General features: G+C 41.6%; 1 protein-coding gene and 1 long non-coding RNA gene across 4 annotated transcripts in view; one reads left to right on the forward strand and one right to left on the reverse strand.

Moving 5' to 3' along the window:
* The first annotated feature begins 1317 nt into the window (after nucleotides 1-1317).
* On the forward strand, nucleotides 1318-8391 carry LOC117889443. Its single transcript, XR_004648477.1, has 2 exons — nucleotides 1318-2073; nucleotides 6170-8391. It is a non-coding gene; the product is annotated as an uncharacterized LOC117889443 (long non-coding RNA).
* A 4921-nt stretch (nucleotides 8392-13312) lies between these two features.
* Nucleotides 13313-21392, reverse strand: part of AK8 (adenylate kinase 8) — a 111712-nt gene continuing 103632 nt past the window's right edge. For all 3 annotated transcript variants that reach the window (XM_034751916.1, XM_034751917.1, XM_034751915.1), the window contains 2 exons: nucleotides 16938-17018; nucleotides 13313-14027 (listed from right to left, as the gene is read on the reverse strand). In XM_034751916.1, coding sequence (XP_034607807.1) covers nucleotides 13793-14027; nucleotides 16938-17018 — 316 coding nt within the window. In that variant the 3' untranslated portion in view covers nucleotides 13313-13792. The remainder of the gene's footprint in view (nucleotides 14028-16937; nucleotides 17019-21392) is intronic.

A 21392-nucleotide genomic window follows, 5' to 3' on the forward strand; every position in this document is an offset into this window, starting at 1 on the left:
ATGGTTATAAGTAAACAATATTAGCATTTAGATATTCCATGTCAGAGACCCAACTCTAAAATGTATAATGTCTAGTACTCAAATCTCCTTGTTTTTTTCTGAAATAAGTTTTAACTATTTACCACACTTGTGCCAACACCTGATCTCTTCAGTTCATTTCACACACTGTCAACAGGAACCACACTCCCCTGCTATATAACCCAGTAACCCGGCTAGTGCCACTTTTCCTTCCCTCCAATCAGGCAGTGTGACTGTCTTCCAAAGCACTGCAATAATTTGGCCCCAAAACAATCATTTCTTGCTATCATTTGGTTTTCTTTATTTACTATAAAAAGCCAGTTTGCGTATAAAAGAAATATTAAATTAGATCGGAAATATCTAACCAAAACATTCTGAGTCTGGTGAAGCTGTTCTGTGTTAGTTGTAAAATGAAAGAGATGATTAGATCAGGTATTCGGAAACATACCTCTGAATTATCCAGGTGGAACCCCCGTTTGTCACTGAAACAGTGTTTTCTTTGACTGTCCCACTGGATAATTGTCCTTTCTGCCTCTGGGACCCAGCGTATGTGGGGGACATTTCCTCTTCAACTTTCTACAAAGTGCTAGAGGAATAATCCTTCCAAAACGAGTTTCTGTCATTAGAATCCATCTTGTCTGGTTAAGAACCATTTTCTCAAGCAATCCAAAGTTCTGTTTCCACTTCCACCCTTAAAAACGCCAGTCCACTAGATGCTCCCTGAAAAAAAAGGTGTTTAGTTGTTTTGTTTGTGGGATGCATGATGTGTAAAATTCACTTCTCCAGGCTTCTTCTTGTGTGGGAAGCAACAGTGTGAATCTCCAGCGAATCAGCTTGTCATGCATCAACATTTTATGTGGACTCTGTTACAGAGCACAATGCTAGATTAGGTATTTGAGAGCAGCAAGGAATTATCCAGACAGTATTCAACAAATGCATGTACGGATTGGTGCTTAAGTTTTCTTGACTTAATGACTATGCACATTTTCTTAATGTTCATTTACCCTTATTAGGAGCAGTCACATCTCACTTCATATTCAAACAAGCTAACTGCCTTTACAGTTCAGTGTTTCATGTGTTGAGCATGATAATGCTCCTACAATATACAATAATTCTAATAATTCAGAAGATTAGAAAACCATAAGCACAGATAGATTCATTTGTAAAATAACCATAGCCTTGTCTGTGGTTTGAGCATTGGCCTGCTAAACCCAGGGTTGTGAGTTCATTACTTGAGGATCTGGGGCAAAATCAGTACTTGGTCCTGCTAGTGAAGGTAGGGGGATGGACTCGATGACCATTTGGGGTCCCTTCCAGTTCTATGAGATAGGTATATCTCCATATATTTTTTATTATTATTTATTACTGTAATTGTATTAAAGAAAATTTTAGTTTTTTTTTTGGTGTGCATTACAAACTGAAATAAACTTAGTGGTATATTTGCAAACAGAGTTTGTAGCTCCCAGTGTCAGCTAGCAAAGCAAGCAATGGAAAACCATTGTCAGTTGGAATGCTCAGAGTTGCACTGACATCTATTGTATGCTCAGTTTGAGGCAAGTACCAAAGTTAGAATCATAGAATCTCAGGGGTGGAAGGGCCCTCAGGAGGTCATCTAGTCCAACCCCCTGCTCAGAGCAGGACCAATCCCCAGACAGATTTCTGCCCTAAATCCCTAAATGACCCCTTCAAGGATTGAACTCACTATTCCCGATAGGATTCCTCTCCCTTCTCAGATGCTACCTAACTCTCCCTTCTCTGGGGAAACAAATGTCCTTTTTAATCCAATCTGAGTGCTGGGATAGTCCAGGATTGGTGGTGGGTAATGGACTTCCAAAGTAAAGCTTTATAGGCTCTTGTAAAAACAGTCCCCATCAACTGGTCCTAGTCAAATATTCTGTTGGCCTTCTGAAATAATTCTAATCTTGGGGAGGGTTAGAGGAGCTTTATAAATGAAATTAATTTTTCTGATAAACTTGTTTTTGTATCTGTTTCAGGCTTAGTGGTTGTAAAATCTACTGGGCTACTGACGTGTTTCTAGGTCTGGCAGACCAGAAGGTATTAGACCTAAACTCATTATTCTGATTGCCGACTTGCTTTAATTATGGTATAATTTTAGCAGCTGTTCTCTCAAACTGCCCTAGCTAGAGCCTAATGCTTTATATACTTGGAAGGTAAGAGTCCAAGCTGCTTTCAGCATTGGTGTTTAGCTTCAGAAGTTGTCAAGGTAGCGGACACTCAAATTAGTTTAACTTGGTGGTGGTCTATGGTGGCAGATGGGATGATGAGATTTTAAAGTCTTCCCCCAACATGCAGTTTACATGCCACTGAAAAGCTGAGAGTCTCCGATTTCCTTATGGAAACAACTTTTGTTTCTTATTGCTACGGGTCAAGAGGTACAGTGGGTTTTAAAGCCATTGCATTTTTTTAGCAATTAGTTGAGCGCGGAATAAAATAGCAAGTTTCAGACAAGTAGAGTCCCACTGGGTTTTTTTCCTCCCTCCCCCACTTACCTTCTCAGAACTTCCCTCTTGTGAAATAACGTGTAGCTGTTGAGTAGTGCCCATCACTTGCCGTTCTAGGAATCTGTTTAGTCCTGTTTCTCTAGAGCATTGAAACATGCTGCAGAACCTACATCAACAGCCCAAGCATTGCTCTTCCTAAATACGTTATTGTGGAATAGTCTCTCTCCCTGGAACATTTAACAGTAGACTAGACAGAGTACCAGTTCAATAAGGAACAGTCTTGCCCAAGAGCTGCTCTCCTCTGGGAGGGTATTTGGAATTGTCCCCAGCAGCTCCTGGGAGCACTACAGATTTCCAAAATGAGACCCAGGAAAATGGAACAGTCATTGTCTCAACGATAGTCTGAGGAGCCCTTCTTGGGAGTCTGCAAGATGAGAGCAAGCAGCTGGGGCTTGGGAGAGGCCATATGTATCTCTCTGCTCCATACTGTGATTGTGCTGAAATGTAGCAAATACAGTCAGCAGTGTGGGGCTTGTACACCTGGCTGGGGCACTTTGCTGTGGCTTGTGTTGTCCTAGAGGATTCCTCCGGAACCATTCTGTGATTAAAGCATGTGTACAGGCCTGTCGCATCTTACACACATTTAACATGCGCAATTTCAGCTTTACACGGTCGGCAAAACCAAAAAAAAAAAAAAATTTAATACTTTTATACTAATAAAAAAAAATGTACCTGTAGTGCGGGCGATTCCGCCCGCCATTACACTCAATGGAATTTTGACTATATGTGATTTTCGCTTTATGCGCTGACTGCGGAACGTAACCCCAGCGTAAGATGCGACGGACCTGTATGCAGCAGAGCAAATGTGCTGGAGTATGAAATCATGGTAGTCTGACTGTGGGGAAACATGCCTGAAGTGATCAGCACTCAGTCACCTAGCTCTTTAACTACCAGTTGACTGAAATGTAGTAGAAACTCCATGGGACTAGCACCCAGATACCACGGTTATGAGTGTGGTAGATTCACAAGGCTAGATTGGTCCTTCCTGGGAAGGAAATGCTATACAAGCTGTGGGGAGGAGGGGGCGGGGGAAATAGAGGTGTTCTTTGCAGAGATCCCCTCACCTTGTTCTCTTGCAGGGGTGGGAGACAGGATTTGCCTTCTCGTGGCAGAATTGTGTATGAGGCTGGTAGTTCCACTCTACAAAACCGATCCTGCTTTATCTTTGGGGCTTCAGTTTTTTAAACTAATCTGTGGTTCCTTAAAGCAGTGGTTTTCAACCCTTTTTTCATTTGCTAGCCTCTAAAAAAAAATTTTCGCTGGAGGTGTGGACCCCTTTGGAAATCTGACAGTCTGCAGACCCCCTAGATGTCTGTGGACTACAGGTTGAAAACCACTGCCTTAAAGGTAAAGTCTGGTATTAGCACCCAATTTTTGTTGTGAGAGAAACTTGGTGTCCTAAGCTAACATTTGGAAAAGCACCTAAGCCCCTTTGAAAGTTAACGGGCGGAGGTTCTTTTGAAATTTGTACCTCTAATGCTGAAGCGAGGACCTGCCTTTGCAATGAAAGTGGATGCTTGAAGGTTCTAGTAGACTCTCTCAGTTGTTTGTTACAAAGATACTAAACTTGGAGCTCCCAAATCTGACTTATAATTGAGAGGCCTATTTCAAATACATCTTGCCATCATCTAAAATGGATTAAATAATATTTCAGGACCAGCCAAGATACTATAAGCCGGAGTTACTGCATTGCACTTAAAATACAATACAGAAGGTGGTGGACAGGCAGATTTAAGTTGTGTGCTGTTATGTTTGGGGATTGATAGCCACATATATATCACCTACTCTCTGCCTGAAGTTAAGCTGTCATGATCCTGGATAAGGAATAGCTTCTTAGATCTCTAAGAACTAAGTTTCATATGAACATCAGTCTTCCATCCTGACCTCAAGCAATTCCTACCTAACTGGTGTGTATGCCAGGATACTGAGGAGTTCTCACTGTTGGAAATTATTGGAACTGCTGAAGAAGCTAGTGGGTACTAGTGTAACTTTTTCCCCAAGCCTTGCCTGTAGTTTGAGGCTATTCATGTTGTACTGTGAGTTTAATACATACCAGACAGTACACTGGGTTAATTGGATTAAAACAGTGTAAAGGCTAATTAAATATTGAACAATGCATTCTTATTGTGGTAAGGCTAACGGGAGCATACAGAGTGGCTAAATCCTCTTCTGTTGGTGCTAAGAAATCCAAACTGCTATGATGGATTAACAAACAGGCTCTGGAAAGGCACTGACTGTCTGGATTTGTGATGATTTGGTGCTTAAACTTCTTCTCTTGTAGCTGTCAAAGCACCATCACTCAGGTCGTGGTGGAAATCTGGAGTGGCAACGACTGGCTCCAGTGCGCCAACCACTCCTTGGATGTCAGGCTCAATAGCAATGGAAAGCACTTATTTTTACACCAGCCCCATCCAGTGGTTGAGAATTGATTCTTCTCTCCATTGTTTCCTTAAATTTAATAGTAATTGAATATAAATAAAAAGATATTCTAGAAAGAGCCTGTTTTTAAATGCCCCCTTCCAGGCTGCCAGTTGTGCTGTACAGCACTGGTTTTTCCAGAGGTGATGATAGTGCTTGTTCATGCATCTTGAACAAAAACATTTCCTTGAGTTTCTCAGAATATAATGACAGGTTTCAGAGTAGCAGCCGTGTTAGTCTGTATGCATCCGAAGAAGTGGGCTGTAGTCCACGAAAGCTTATGCTCTAATAAATTTGTTAGTCTCCAAGGTGCCACAAGTACTCCTGTTCTTTTTTCAGAATATAATGTGAATGTCCCTAGTGGCTCATGGGTCATAGAGTGACTTTACACTCAGCGTATCGATACCCATTTATTTTGTCATTACTGCTAAGGATTCCTTGAGAGAAGAGTTCAATGTAAATTTTGATGGTCCGAGTTGATAGTCATCTTCATTTATATACCTCTACAAATTTCAGATCTGTTTTGTGCTGCCCTTATGCCCCAAAATAAAATTGAGGGCTAGTTAGTGCAAGAGATTAGTAACATGCTAAACACACAGTCCTTCCTCTGTCCGCAGTTCAGCAGTTTATAAAACAGTTCAATTCCTTATAGGTACAATCCTCAGTTGATACCCTTGTGTGTAGCCTCTGCAGAAAGGTCAGGGAAGGTGAACTCCCCTTTCTCTCCATAAGGGGGTTCCTTATCCTTTTGGGTGGGGAAACTGGCACTACCCAAACTACTGCTCTTATGTCAATAAGTAGGATTTTTAGACTCCAATACCTCAATCCTGCATCTTGTAGAGGCACAGAAAAAACCGCTATAAGCAAGTCTACTAAAGCAAACCCAAGTCTCGTAATTGTGTGTGGGTCAGCTTCTTAGTCAGAGAGCAGGGCATTCCTAACCACACTATCCTGTGACCTTTTGTGACTGGAGCAGCCAGGCGTTTCAGTGGAACAATGCCATATGCCTGTGCTTGCTGTAACGAATCGAGAAACAGCTGCTAGTTTGTTTTACCTGCCAGCCTTCGCTGTCTTCATTATGAGTTTCAATTGTCCATTCATTCTGGTAGCCACCCTCTGCTTTAAAAGGTCAGATCTTTCCTGGAAGGTAGTAAACGTGCAAACCTTGCTAGATTCAAGCACTAAATCTGGTTTGTATTATCTTTTTGCAGCTGGGAATGGGAATAACGTACTCATCCTTTTAACCCTCAGAGTCCGATTTAGAGGTAAGACCTAAATAATAATTTAGAAGTAAAATAGATGTAAAATTGTAGGTATTTAGTTAATAAAAATGAAATGGTCTGAGTAGCGATTGGATTTCTTTTCCACCCCCATTTCTACCCTTTAAAATTCCCATTCTAAAGCATCTCAAGAAGTCTCCCTTTCAGGCCTGATCGAAACACACAAATTGCACCAGTTTAATCGAATCAGTTTAAAAACTGATGCCGCTGAACTGCTGCAGACCAATGGTTTAACTTGCATTGGTAGGTTTACACTGGTACATTAACTGGTAAAGTTGCTCTGATTTTACGTAAACAAGTACAGCTTATATGTGTAGATAGGGCCTCCATCAGCTCTGTGTAGTCTAGGAATCTAATGTTCCATTATGGATGCAAGAGTCCAGTTGGAATGCAGAGTAGGGCTGACAAGAAAACAAGATTTCCATGTTGTGAAAAGCCGAGGGTTTGGAATGTTCATTCCTGTGGGAATGAAATCTAGCTCTTGTGAAGCTTTTCACGGAAAACGAGATCTCCTCCTACTCCTCCCCCCCGTATAGCCAATAGTCCAGTGCACTCACCAGGGATGTGGGAGACCAAAGTTGTAGGCCCTGCTTTGCCTGATTCAGAGAAGGGACTAGATCCTGGGCTTCCCACATCCCAGGTGTGTGCTCTCATCACTGAGATATAGAGTCTGTCTCGCTCACACAATCTCCTGTTGAAATTGTTCCACTTCATATGGACTAATTATTCACTGGGCCAGAAAGAGACGGACTCTATAGCCCAGTGGCTAGGGTATGCTCCTGGGATGTGGAAGAGCCAGGGTTGAATTCAGGCAGCAGACCCCTCTACTGATTTTGATCAAACTCTTGTTTGACTAGAAATGCTATACCTGACCTGGCAAACAGAGACGCTACAGAACAAGCAATACCCTAATGGTTAGGCTATGGGAGAGCCAGGTTCAAGTCCATGCTCTGCCTGTATCAGACCTAATGAAAGTTTGATCAAAACGGGTATGTCTCCACAACATTTCGGTTTTGATGAATTGGCATTTTCCAGTAAAAGTTTCAGCTAAGTTCCCTGCTGTAATACAGAGTGCGTCTGGAATGTAGTCTGTGTAAACCTCAAGCCTGGCTAGTTCCTTTCATGCATCATAGAAACTAATGTATACCCAGTGACCTGGGGTCTGCATTAAACTGTAGTGAAGCAGGGCTATGTGTAAAACGTTTTAATTAAAATTAACACCTCTCCTAAACTCTGTGTTCGGCTTTAAATTGTACAAAGGGTGTGAATATTTTTACACTGGAAATGCTCCCAGACCCTCAGCATCAGGTTGTACATCATTCTCTTATTCTCACAACTGAGAATTTTTACTTATAGCGTTAAAAACTAAAACTTCTTCTCTTAATTCAAAAGATCCGGAGCCCCCGCTGCTGTAGATTTTGTATGTGTGATCTACTTACTGCCCTTGATGTGGCATCTGACTGTGTGTACACAGTGGGTGTTGCTTCCACTGCTGAATGCAGCCACCTCTTGGGTGGTACCTGGGTTACTTACTAGTGCTAACTACTCTGCAGGTCAAGGCTAGAAGTGAAGGTTTTCTCTATGCTATCCTAGATTTCAGTGGGATAAGCCAGAAGGTAGATGATGGCATTGGAGTTTCCTCTTCATAGAGGAATTAACACACTGCTGTCTCTCTTACAGATGGTGCTATGTTCAATCCTGTGGTGTTTTCTTTATTTAATATTACTGCAGTTAACTGGCCCTGCAAAGGGAAAAGTTGAGGGTCATGGAATGGTTCAAAGAGGAGTTCTGAAGTTTTGATGCATTTTTGACCTAATGATGAAGCTGGAAGTTACATTTATTCACTGATCTTTTCAGGCCTAAAGGCGACTGAAATGCATTCTGGGGTGGGAACATTTTAGCTGGCAGGCCACTCAGTTACCAGGCTGAATGGAAGGTTATTTATTTAATGTCTTCAATTCCTGGATTTCCCTTGTATTTCAAATTCAGCTCATAAGAGAGCCTGACAAAGTTGCTGTGAATATTGATGCTGTATATATGGCACTTTTTGTAAATGTGAAGCAAACTTGAATGATGTGTTTTGTATACTGCAACAGTAGCATTGTAATCCCACCTTCTTTTTTTTATTCCAAATAAACAGATTAGTTCTTGTATTATGTGTGCATTATAAGGGGATGGCTTTAGGGGAGAAACGTGGGTTCCCAAGATTCGAGGGGGACGTGTGTGGGGGGGATTAAAGAAGATAGCTCTTCAGAGGGGCTTCATGGTTAACAATGGCTGGATTTTATATTCTGTCATCGTGACAATAATTGAAATATACAGACAGTTTGAATATCAACAAGAAAACAGGCCTTCATGTTACCACCTTCAATCTTGGCCGTCTTTCCTGTGCCTAACTCAGTAAATACCTGCTTTGAGGTTGACATGTCATGTGTGCGAAGCATACTCGTGCTCTTTGATTTATATTTATTCTCCTCTTGGTAAGACTGATTGCTGAAAGGTTTACGTCCATATTGGTCCAATAGGGGTGTGCGGGGCAGGGGAGAAGAGTAGGCCGCAGGTTTGCACGTTAAAACTGATAAAGAACTAACAACTCTAGAACTAGTAAATATAAATGAAATATGCTTGATCCACTTCCAAATATACAAACATGATGGTTATGTAGGTTTTCTTAGCAGCTTTATAGGTTGCACTGGGGGATTTTTTTTTAAGTTAAAGCAGGGATTTAGGTTTTATTATGTATAGAATTTACTCTATAAAAAGTTAAGCCTGTAATCTTATCTTTTCATTCACTATCACCAGTCCTTAGAGTACATGCTCTGGTTCTGGGGCCCCACTGAAGTAAAAAAGGAATGGAAGTAAGGTTGCTATATTGGTTTCATCACAGTGTAAGTGTGTGGTCATTGCTTAGCCCTGGGGTCCATGCTAGTTGAGCGGATTGTAGGATGAGGGGCTCTGATTGGATCATTCAGGTGCAAGACCTTATGTGAGAGAGAACTTCTTTGCACTGGTAAATGCTGCTTTTGAATGTTAGATCCATGTTCTTGGTTATGGGCTTCTTCAGAAGCCATAACACGGCTGCTACTCTGAAACCTGACATTCTATGGTGTTGCTACCGCCTCAGGATGATCACACAGCTAGGATGCAATACAAAGAATTCCAGTGCCCTCAACTTGGTTCTGACAAAATTAACGTAAGAAAAACTTCCGACCGACTAGTGGAAATCTTAAACTCTACCTGCAGAGAACACTCCAAAACTAGTTATTGTCACCAAAGCCTTTTATAGGTGCACTTATTCTTTAAAATAAACGTTTGTGTAACTCTTCCATCTACATATCTACAATGCTTTGTAAATGGTACCAACCTCAGCGGGGTTCTGAGGGTTAAATTACCGTTATCCCTGCATGGAGAAGCGAAGGCAGAGGAAGTGATAGCCATTACACCAAGGCACCACCTTTCTGTATACGAGTGAAGTGAGCTGATGCATGTTTCTCTCTCCTACCCACCCCACCCCAATCAAATGGCCTCTCCTATAGAGTGGGGAGAGGAACCCAAGTCATGTTCTAGATGGGAAACAATGTCAGCATTAAAAAAAAACTACAACTGAGGAAAAAATTACTTCTTAGGCCCTGTATCTGTAGCTGCATCCATGCAGCCAGAGGCAATTCATGGTCATGACCTCAGTTTGTTCCTACTTGAGACTAACCCATCTCCAGCGGCATCTAAGGGAAGCAGGCCTGGGGTGCAAGAAATGGTATCAAGACAGAATGTATAGTCTCAACACATTGAACTACATGCAAGTTTTATCCTAACAAGGCTTTCAGAGCGCAGGAGGATTCCTGGGAGCTTTTTGGTTTATATTTGATCTCTTGAACTACATTTGTCTCTCTCCCTCCACCCATTGATCTTCTTGTTTCCATAGCATCTTACTTCTGAAGGTATGTCTACCTATTTTATGGTTTTCACTGACACCCATCACTGCAGACTCACTGTTGGTATTCCTCTAGTGGGGATAAGTACCTTCCCCCTCCTCCAGGTTTTGTTTCACATTTACAAGAGAGGTGGGGGTCCACTGCTGACACAGTATCAAATGGACAAGATTCCTGCCTTTAGCCATTCAAACTTCATCCTACAGGGTGATTTGCTCCAGGATCTGTCATTTTATAAGAACATAAAAATGGCCATACCCAGTCAGACCAAAGGTCCATCTAGCCCAGTATCCTGTCTTCTGACAGTGGCCAATGCCAGGTGCCCCGGAGGGAATGAACAGAACAGGCAATCATCAAGCAATCTATCCCGTCGCCCATTCCCAGCTTTTGGCAAACAGAAGTGAGGGACACCATCCCTGCCCATCCTGGCTAATAGCCCTCAATGGATCTAATTTTTTTTTAACCCTGTTATCTTGGCCTTCACAACATCCTCTGCAAAGAGTTCCACGGGTTGCCTAAGTGTTGTGTGAAGAAATACTTCCTTTTTTCAACAGGTGCATGTGGAAGTTTATGCACCAATTGGACTACTTCATTTTTTGCCACGCTCCAATTACCAGTGTAACATGCACTGTGCAATACAACCTCCGAACACCCCTCTCTGCAAAGCGGCTTTGCAGCACAGTGGGAAGATCCAAGCTGTAGGTGTTAGAGCTAGACAAGTATTGCAAAAGGAGTAAGAAGTTCTTTCCCTGCTGTGCTGGTACCTTCTCTTCTTTGCCTTGTTTTTCTTGTTGCTTAATGTTTGTTTGGCCAGAATAAGATGCTAATAAAAATCAAGCTAAGTTTTAAAATGCCGTATTCCAATTATAAAAGCCTAATTCCTTCTTCCATCCACTGAACCTTTTTGGTATTAACAGGCTTTACTATGCAAAGTGATGCAAGGGGCTGTTTCATTTACAGTAATTAAATGAATGTCAATTGTTTTAGTTGTTTCTGAGGGAGAGTTCTACAAGAGTATTAGCATGTTCTGCTAACCCTTGTGTGCTGCACTTCAGGCCTGCTGCAAACCCTTGGGGGCTGACCATTGACCTGAGACTCCATGCACAGACATGCCAAGTGCATCTCAATGAGACGAGCTCTTTTTCTCAGTTTCTATGGAACCAGCAGAGTGGAACTAATATAGCGTTTGCATGTAGATGAAAGAATGGAGAGGAGAAAGGGCTTTACAGCTAAATTAATTAAGCAGATGTACCTGTCTAATTAAAGATGCACTGTCCCTTTTGTACCCTACTTGCAGCGCAAACAGTATTTAAATGCATTCTTGATCCATTTCAACTATCAAAATATTTAGCAGGAAACTCAAATGGAGGCAATATTAGCAAGATGAGCTTCTATGTATTATTAATAGAAGGGCTCCCAATTACACATAGAGGCTACAGCATGTCTTTATATCCATTGAGTGAAAAACAGCTGTCCAACTTGGTTACCGAACAGCACCTTTGTAACTGGGGGACTGTTACAAATGCACTAGCCCAGCCTCGTGAGAGGGTATTGCAGTCAGGCCCCAGCCCTGTGTAAACCACATTCACCATTAGCCCCCTGGTGCTGTGGGTTGGAATTTCTTGGCACAAAATTCATTAGTGATTCACGCTGCTGGTGCCAGTAGCCTTATTCCCTTAGATTTCAACACAGACACTTAAGCTGAGATTTTCTAAATTGCCTACGGCATTTGCACACCCGAGTCTCATTTTTTAATCTTTTAGGAAGCTTTGAAAAAAATCTCCGCTTTAAAGGCTGATTATCTGAACCTCAAATACCCAAACATTGTGGTGTTCCCTGGGCCCTCGGGCTAATGGAGAAGCTCACCTATGTGCAGGGAGAGGATTTTACAGGAGCTTTCCTGCGGATTGGTCTGTAACCTTGGACAAACATGATCATGATAGCCACAAGCATAGAAACTTATTTACCGTGATCTGGCTAGGACTTAATTTGTGCCAGGGCTTTCTAGGGTTGAGCGCTGGCACCTTTGGCTTGGGGCATCAGTTCTGAAAGTAAAAAAATTGCTTGAGCCCTGGCACCTCTTTCATTGCAAATTAAGCCCTGGATCTGGACCAGGCAGAAGTTGTTTGGAGACTAAGAGTTCTTGGGGGACTGCATGGTAGGGAACACACAGCTCCTGAAGAAGGTAGGAGCCTCCCTTCAAGACCCTGGGGAAGCTCCCCTTTCATTTTTTAGTGCCTCCTCTGCACTGAGACCACATAGGGATGGTAGATAAATGGTCTAACTCTCCTCCTATCTTTTCCCCAATCCCTGCAGACTGCTGCTTCTCCAACCCTTTCCCAGGATCAGGAGGGAATCCGTGTTGCCTTAGATATAGAGTGATCTAGTTAACAGTAGTACAGTGTGGTTAGTGCTGGCTAAAGTCTAGCGTCTTCTACTGAAGACAAACTTACCTGGCATGGCTGCTCCTTGGCTCTAGTTTGCTCCAGAAAGAGAGTGGTTGTGAATCATTATCTGCTACTTCCTGATAAATGGCTGCTATTAGGCTCTGGCAGTTCAGCTGTGGCTAATTTAAGGCAGTCACAGGTGCTGCACTCAGGCATCAAGGAATGGGGCATGATGAGTCTGCTGGACAGAAGCCTGGCTTTTCACTCCACCAGGAAGGAGGGCTCTAGTACATGTCTCAATGGCTGGAGATAAGCTGATTAATTTAATTCTGAAACAGTGGAATCTGCAACCCATTTGGTGGGTGTGTTAATAGATGCTTTTGTTTTAGCTTCACTTGCTGCATCCCTTGGGAAGCCTGTCCCATAGTCACTCTCTTAGAATCTATAACACTGCAGTCGTAGATGCTATGGTGCAGACAACGTGCAGGTGTTCTTACTTCTGTCTCATCTGCACTTACTCAGAGCAAGCTTAAGTGACATGGGGGTAACTGTGCTTGCATCCTGTCAACACTTCAGACTCTGCAATTGCTACCATGGATTCTAATTTTCAAAGCCCTAGTGCCCTGTTTTTTAAATCCTAGACTAGCATGATGATAAACATCATCATCCTATCTGTACCCCGTACAGTGAACTGCAGCTGCGCAGAGCACACGTGGTCTAGCTGCAGTTTGGAGGCCGTGAGTATGACTCCAGACAAGTACACTTCAAATAGGTTTAATATTCCAAACATGCATGCTACGTGTGTGTTAGATACATGAGACAAAGCTGCCGCTAACATATTTCCTGAAAACGCTTTCACACTTTTCACTGAATCACCCACCTGGAAAAGGAGAGGCAGTTTAAACATCATTTCTAAAAAATGAACTTCCTTCCTCTGGGATTATTAAAACAAAGAGCTCAAACCATCTAAACTTTTCACCATTTATGTTGTTTGTTTATTCTCTGCACTTCACTCACTTCAGACAATGCCAGTCCATTTGAGTGGGTTGCAAACACTGCAGAGGAAAGTTTAAATCCAAACAAGCTTTTCATTTTACAAGGTTTTGGGAAATCATCCCTTTCATTACTATTAGCTTTTGCAAAAAAATTTAGCCAAATAAATTTGTGTCTTAAGTCACCAACTAATTGACATTGCCTGCTAGCATTTTGGACTAGCTGGAACTGCTGTTTTTAATATGTCAGGACTTATGTGGAAGGGGCTTAACAATACAGCTTTCTATATACTCAAAGACAACATAAGGGTCTTGGTCAGCATTGATGTAGAAGGCATCTCCATAAAACTCCTCCAAGTCGCCAGCATGCCTGTAATAGGTCTCCAGGCAAATCCTGATATTTTCTTCAGTGTCTTTAGGGTTCTGCATGAGACGGGCTTGGACATCTGGTAATGGAGCTGGTTTGTACATGGCGTGATATCTAGAGATAAGACACAAACCCCACTTCAGTTCATAATGAAAATCTGGGACGTGACAGATGTTACCAAATACATAGTTTGTTTTTGCTTATCCAAGTAGCTGTCCCCTGCTGGGCAACTAAGTTGGCAGTTAGGCTCTGTCAAAAAGATGTTGGAAAAGTTCAGGACAAGTTGGTACTTCTGATTTATTTGATATAATTGCTGTCAAGGATCCTAGACACTTGATGATACGAGTTTTTCTTGAAGTGATCTAGTCCTAAATACTGATTTGGCACAATCAATCCCATAGGTGACTGAACAGGAGTCTCCCATTTGAGGGCTCTGTTAGCAGGAATTTGAATTTTTATGAAGACTTCAAGGGCATACCGAGCTTGGCCTGTTGCAGAGCCTAATAAGAACATAAGAATGGCTGTACTAGGTCAAAGGCTTTCTGGAAATCTAAGTATACTATGTCCACTGGATCCCCCTTGTCCACATGTTTGTTGACTCCTTCAATGAACTCTAATAGATTAGTAAGACATGATTTCCCTTTACAGAAACCATGTTGACTTTTGCCCAACAATTTATGTTCTTCTATGAGTCTGACAATTTTATTCTTTACAATTGTTTCAACTAATTTCCCCAGTACTGACATTAGACTTACCGGTCTGTAATTGCCGGGATCACCTCTAGAGCCCTTTTTAAATATTGGCGTTACATTAGCTATCGTCTAGTCATTGGGTACAGAAGCCGATTTAAAGGACAGGTTACAAACCATAGTTAGTAGTTCCTCAATTTCACATTTGAGTTCTTTCAGAACTCTAGGGTGAACGCCATCTGGTCCCAGTGACTTGTTACTGTTAAGTTTATCAATTAATTCTAAAACCTCCTCTCGTGACACTTCAATCTGTGACAATTCCTCAGATTTGTCACCTACAAGAGCCGGCTCAGGTCTGGGATCTGATGCTCTCGTACTCTGCTGCTTGGTTCTCAAAGGGTTTCAAGTTTACAATGTGCTGGAAAGAGCTCTACAGAATGCTGCTGGCCCAAGGCCCATAACCACTGAGCTAAAGAAGACACAAGCCAGCCTTCTCCTGACCCTGTCTCTCCTGGAGGATACCATGTAGAACATATTCAATCCTGTTAGGATTTTCTAGGATCACCATCAATCTGTCTTCGAAGAGCGTATGTTTGTATGGGAAGGGGAGAGGAAGACGGTCAGCCCATTTCTGAGCTGGATTATGGATATTTCTAACGATGCCTTCCAAAGGCACAGGATTTTGACTTTCTGGCATTAATAGCAAAAGCCCAATCATCTACACCACAGTTTTTAGTAAGTCAGAGGAACGTGTTTATAACCTGAGCCCCCTAGCAATGCTGTAGTAGTTTGGGTTGCCTGTATAGTTGGAACCAAAATGTGCTTTACCCATGTTGCCAAAGTTATGATGCAACCTTCTGAAGATCACAAAAACTGCTTTGTAAACAGGTCTCAGAACTGATGCCACAGTCCTATTTCAGATGAATTAACTTCATCCCTCTCACTGTATCACCCTGAAAGCAAGTCTTATGTGCAAAAGACTTACATGTAGATAAGATGATTGGATAAATACTAAACCAAGAAGAAAAGCAGAGTCTAGTTAAGATACTGTCTTGGATCTAGTGTGTTCATCCTACGTTCCTACGAGTTAGAATACAATGGAGGGCTAGCCTACTCCCTTCCCTCCATTGGATCTAGTGCTGCACTAGCATAATGCCCAGGATTAGATGTAGCATCTAAAACATATTTCCATCAATTCACAATGAATTTGGAAAGACTAAAACCAAGACTCAAAGCCTGAAAGCGTGTTAACTAGAGCAGATACGGTACAGACTAATCCTAATGATAAGAAATGCAAAGATGTGGGAATGATTTGCTTCATAGCATTAACTTCTGCTGAACAACTGTGTCACTTATTACCAGAACAAAAGGAGGGAGAATAATTACAGCAAATTACATGTTGCACCTAGAGTGAAATGTCTGAATAATAGTGTACCACTTTGACATAAATACAGTATTTATGCCTTTAACCCTTTAGGACTAGGATTTAAAAGATTCCCAGCATTTGTCATTGATTCAGTGTTGGGAAGGCAGTAAGACATACTTTCCCAATAGATTTGGATTGTAAAATATTGTTTTGCTGTTTCTCAGCATGGGGGTTTAATATTGCTCACAAATTGATGTGCCAGTTACAAAAATAAAGCACAAATGTAAGGTGCAATTCAAGCACCACTCTGGAAGAATTTAGGAAGAGTTTTCCTTGTTACTTTATTCCTAGAACAGTTCGGATGGATCAGTCAGTAGAGCCTGAAGATTGCTGACCCCAGCAAGCTGGAGTGACTGCCATTACGAAGAGCTGTCACATATGGAACTTGAGCTCATATCCAGTGGCTCAGATAAAAGCTTGATCTATTGAGGCATAAATGCATTAATATTTCACAACACAAGGAGCCACCAGTGGGACTGGGGAAATCAAATGCGGCCAGATCTCCAGGTACCTCTGTTGGAAAGTCTTCCATGATTGCAGTCTGGTTTACAGCATGATCATCACTAAACATTTTGCCACCCATTTTAGTTTTCATGGACCATGTAAAAGTTAGATCAACTGCTGCTATGGATTTTGATATCAGAGATTTAAAACTGCACTGAGCTGAAGTCTGGAACTTCCTGCATGGAGTGCTGGTACCTGAGGGGCTATGAATGACCTTTTCAGGAATCCTTAAGCAAGAGCAAAGACACAGTCTACTTGATTTTCTTTAGTTTTCTACAAAGCCTGTCAGAAGCTTTTGTCTTGCTGACAGCCCTACAAAGTTACCAAAATTGGTCCAGTAAAAGTTATTACCTCGCCCACCTCGTCAGCCTTACAAATTGTTAAACATGAGACATTAGTGCTAACCTTTCTCCTGTGACTGGATCAATCATCCGCTGAGCCAGACGTTCCATGACCGATTCAGATGGGAGATTCAGGAAAAATATCCTATTTGTAGACAAACAGTAAGGAGCAGCATTAACATCCTCAGAATAGTAACTCACAGTATGAATTAATATTTACACTACAGGAATGCACACACAATGACAAAGGAAGTGATTTTGAACAACCCAGAGGTCAATGTCAAAAAGCATAATGCATGTAAAGAAACTTTTCTTCGGTTCGCCCATTGCATCTTGGTCTTACTTGTATAAACTCCTTGGGCTGGGGACTGTTTGATATGTGTCCTGTACAAGACCAAGCATATTGCCAGTGTATAACAAATAATATAGTGCAGACTCATACTTGATTTCCACAGGCTGAGCATATATCAGTTGGGGGTTTCACATTTCATTTGCCATCCAATAGTCAGTGCTACCTCTGGACTTTCTCAGAATCCACTCACTAAACCCAATTCACAGTTCAAGTCATATTAATATTCTGCAAGAGCCAGATGGAAGATCATTCCAATGGCTAGCCTTTCAGTGGAATCTCAAGGTCAGAGAAATAGCTTGGCTTGTAACAGCGTCTCCAGTTGCAGGATGGAGTTTGCTCCCTTATTCTACAATTTTCCTTCTTCCGTAAAAACCCCCAGCAACATTGTGTGACTGTTAGTGCTTGTGCCAGTGGACATCTTAAGTAGAGCCCAGGTTGTCTTTTTCTCCCTTTGTCTTCATCGCAGTGTGGCTACTTCCAACCACAGTGCCCCAGCATTCAAGTCCCCCTACATCCCACTCCTGCTACTCCACCCCCACAGCCATCCTTCTGTAGCAGTATATCCATCACATACTAATTATCACTGTTTGGTGCCAGCATAGAATTATCCTTTCTCTTGGACTTGACCCGGAGGGACCACTGCTATGGGGAGTTTGGTTGCCATGGTGCATTCAACACTTGGTTCCTCTGTTGAGACTGCCAATATGGCAGACAATGAGGGCTTGATTTTCAGAGGGTGAGCACCTGCAGCTCCCATTAACTATAACTGGAGAGGTAGTTGCTCAGCACTTGTAAAAATCGGACCTTAGATCCAGATTCACAAAGGTACTTAGGCACCTAAACCCCAGACTTTGGAACGTAGTCCCTTTTAGGCACCACCGTGATCCACAAAACCTCTGTTTGGTGGTCACCTAAAGTCACTTGACATCTAAATTATCTCTGTCAAAGTTCCCTAGGTACCTAAGTTTCTATCTCTGGGTACGTGCAGTGCTGCCTCGCTCTGGACATCCTGACATCCATCTTCTGCCTAAGTCCTGATGTGATTCATGAATAGGTGGAGGAGCAGCTATCTCACCTCTGGGGCCCAATCTGGTAGGCGGGCTCCTAATACCAACCCCCTGAGCTACACTGTAGGATCAACTGAAAGAAACAAATACAGTTGCCCCGGCCGTACAATAATCTTCCTAAATCAGTTAACCTCAATGTAATGTTTTTATTAATTTTATATTCAAGCTCATAAACTCTTAAGCAGAAAATTCTCACAAATAGGTTTATGAAGAGTAGAGATAAATCACTAGGCTGTGGGACATTCCACAGACTGTGCTGATGTCACATAAAGGGAAATCTTTCATAGGGGTCACATTTAATGATTTTTTAAAAGAACAAAAAAAAAATCCTTCCAAACTTGTGGAACTAAACTTAAAAAAAAGATTGTGGGCTTTCAAATGTGGATTTATTTGCAATACAACAACTTCTTCTGCCTTCAAGGGCAGACTTCCTAGTTTCATTTTTGTCTGCCTCACAAAAGACACTGTATGCTTTAGACATTCACCAAAGAAACATTTTACACTGACTGGGTGGGATCAGACCAGATGAAAGGCTGAGCTTTACCTTGGCATGCATATAACAGATTACTAGAATCCTTTGTAGGACTTAAAGTTATGAAAATCATTTCTCTCTTCAAATGTTTACAGATAATGACTTCTATTCACGTTGTGGTAACAAAATAACAGGCTGGAATAAAACATTCAAGATCTCCGAGATTCTAAAGACAGGAAAAGAATCACAGTTCCAACATTCTTTTATCCCTTACACTCTAACATTTTGTTTTTCTTTGTTTCTGTTGCCCAACAATGGCACAAAAACATGATTGTCAGAATAGGTAACATCTGATGATATATCTCGAGATGAATATTCTAGTAGAGTGGAACAATGTTTATACAGCCCTGATAATTGATACGGCTCCCTATTATATTCTGAAATAAACAGAACCGTTAAAGGATTATAACCTGGCATATCAAGAAAGCTTGTCGCAATTCATAGTTACTAACTCAAAAAATATTATAGTATTTGAAACAGAAGAGCCTAAAAACTGTACTTAAAAAGCTGCTAACAAAATGAACTCTGAAAGCCTTGTCTGAGACTCATCTTTTTTATACAAGATGCTTCTTATTATCCAGTCTGGTGTCACCATTAAAGAAAAGTGTAGGGGGAAGATGTAGGAGACTAGAGACATCTTTTCTAAGATGTGTTTTTCCCCCCAAACAACATCACAGAATCAAATCTGATGGCCTTTTCAGAACAGGGGTTAGGCCTACATGTGGTATGGAGAAGCTTGCCCTGCCCTGCCCAAACTGTACATACCGTACATGTTCTGTGGATAAGGAGTATATTAATCTCTAGTCCTCATCACTCATGAGCAATGTATTCAATGGAAAAATGTAAAAGAGAAAATATATACAGCTAGTGACTGCAGTTAAAATGCTCCTAACTAGAAAGATTATACCAGTTTGAGAGATATTTCCAATACACATAGGGTCTTCCTGTGCAACCTAATGGGGCTTACTCATGTGATTAAGGGCTGTCCAACCTAGCCCATTAATGGGGAATATGGGAGAGAGTTTTTAAATAAACCCACTGTATAATGCACATCTTGGGCACATAACACTGGTCTACAATTTTTGAGAAGTCGTCTGCTTCGGAGATAAAATGTGCTATTTATTATGTATTTTGATGTGCTGAATTCAAATATGACAATTAAAACAACTGATTGGCTACTGTTTCTAAGATATTTAAGTTTTTACATTTTATGTCTATGTATATTGTGTAGATAGTAGAGTTTTAATCATAAATTGTAAACCTAGGTCTTTTCATGTGTTTATGGTTGCTTTACATGATAATATTTCACCTGTCCTGTTTATGGAACACTTTAAAAATCAGCAAAAGGATTATATAAATAAAATTTATTATGAAACAAAAGGCAAAAAACTATTATGTACACAGTTTAGTCCTATTCAGTGTCTACTCGGCGCTTCTTGGCTTGTCTCTTGTATTCATTAAATGGAGCATCTCTTGTCACTGTCCAGCAATAGTCTGCGAGCATTGATGGGCTCCATTTGCCCTGATAGCATTTCTCCATTGTTGCAATGTCCTGGTGAAATCGCTCGCCATGCTCGTCGCTCACTGCTCCGCAGTTCGGAAAAAAATCTAGATGAGAGTGCAAAAAATGTATCTTTAGTGACATGTTGCAACCAAGGCTTTTGTATGCCTTGATGAGGTTTTCCACCAACAACCTGTAGTTGTCTGCCTTGTTGTTTCCGAGAAAATTTATTGCCACTAATTGGAAGGCTTTCCATGCCGTCTTTACCTTGCCACGCAGTGCATGGTCAAATGCATCATCTCGAAGAAGTTCACGAATCTGAGGACCAACAAAGACACCTTCCTTTATTTTAGCTTCACTTAACCTTGGAAATTTTCCATGGAGGTACTTGAAAACTGCTTGTGTTTTGTCAATGGCCTTGACAAAGTTCTTCATCAGACCCAGCTTGATGTGTAAGGGTGGTAACAAAATATTCCTTGATTCAACAAGTGGTGGATGCTGAACACTTTTCCTCCCAGGCTCCAATGACTGTCGGAATGGCCAGTCTTTCTTGATGTAGTGGGAATCTCTTGCACGACTATCCCATTCGCAGAGAAAACAACAGTACTTTGTGTATCCAGTCTGCAGACCAAGCAAGAGAGCAACAACCTTCAAATCGCCACAAAGCTGCCACTGATTTGGTCATAGTTTATGCACCTCAAAAGTTGTTTCATGTTGTCATAGGTTTCCTTCATATGGACTGCATGACCAACTGGAATTGATGGCAAAACATTGCCATTATGCAGTAAAACAGCTTTAAGACTCGTCTTCGATGAATCAATGAACAGTCTCCATTCATTTGGATCGTGAACGATGTTGAGGGCTGCCATCACACCATCAATGTTGTTGCAGGCTACAAGATCACCTTCCATGAAGAAGAATGGGACAAGATCCTTTTGACGGTCACGGAACATGGAAACCCTAACATCACCTGCCAGGAGATTCCACTGCTGTAGTCTGGAGCCCAACAGCTCTGCCTTACTCTTGGGTAGTTCCAAATCCCTGACAAGGTCATTCAGTTCACCTTG

Source organism: Trachemys scripta, chromosome 17, assembly GCF_013100865.1.
Source record: "Trachemys scripta elegans isolate TJP31775 chromosome 17, CAS_Tse_1.0, whole genome shotgun sequence".
In the NCBI taxonomy this organism is placed as follows: domain Eukaryota; kingdom Metazoa; phylum Chordata; order Testudines; family Emydidae; genus Trachemys; species Trachemys scripta.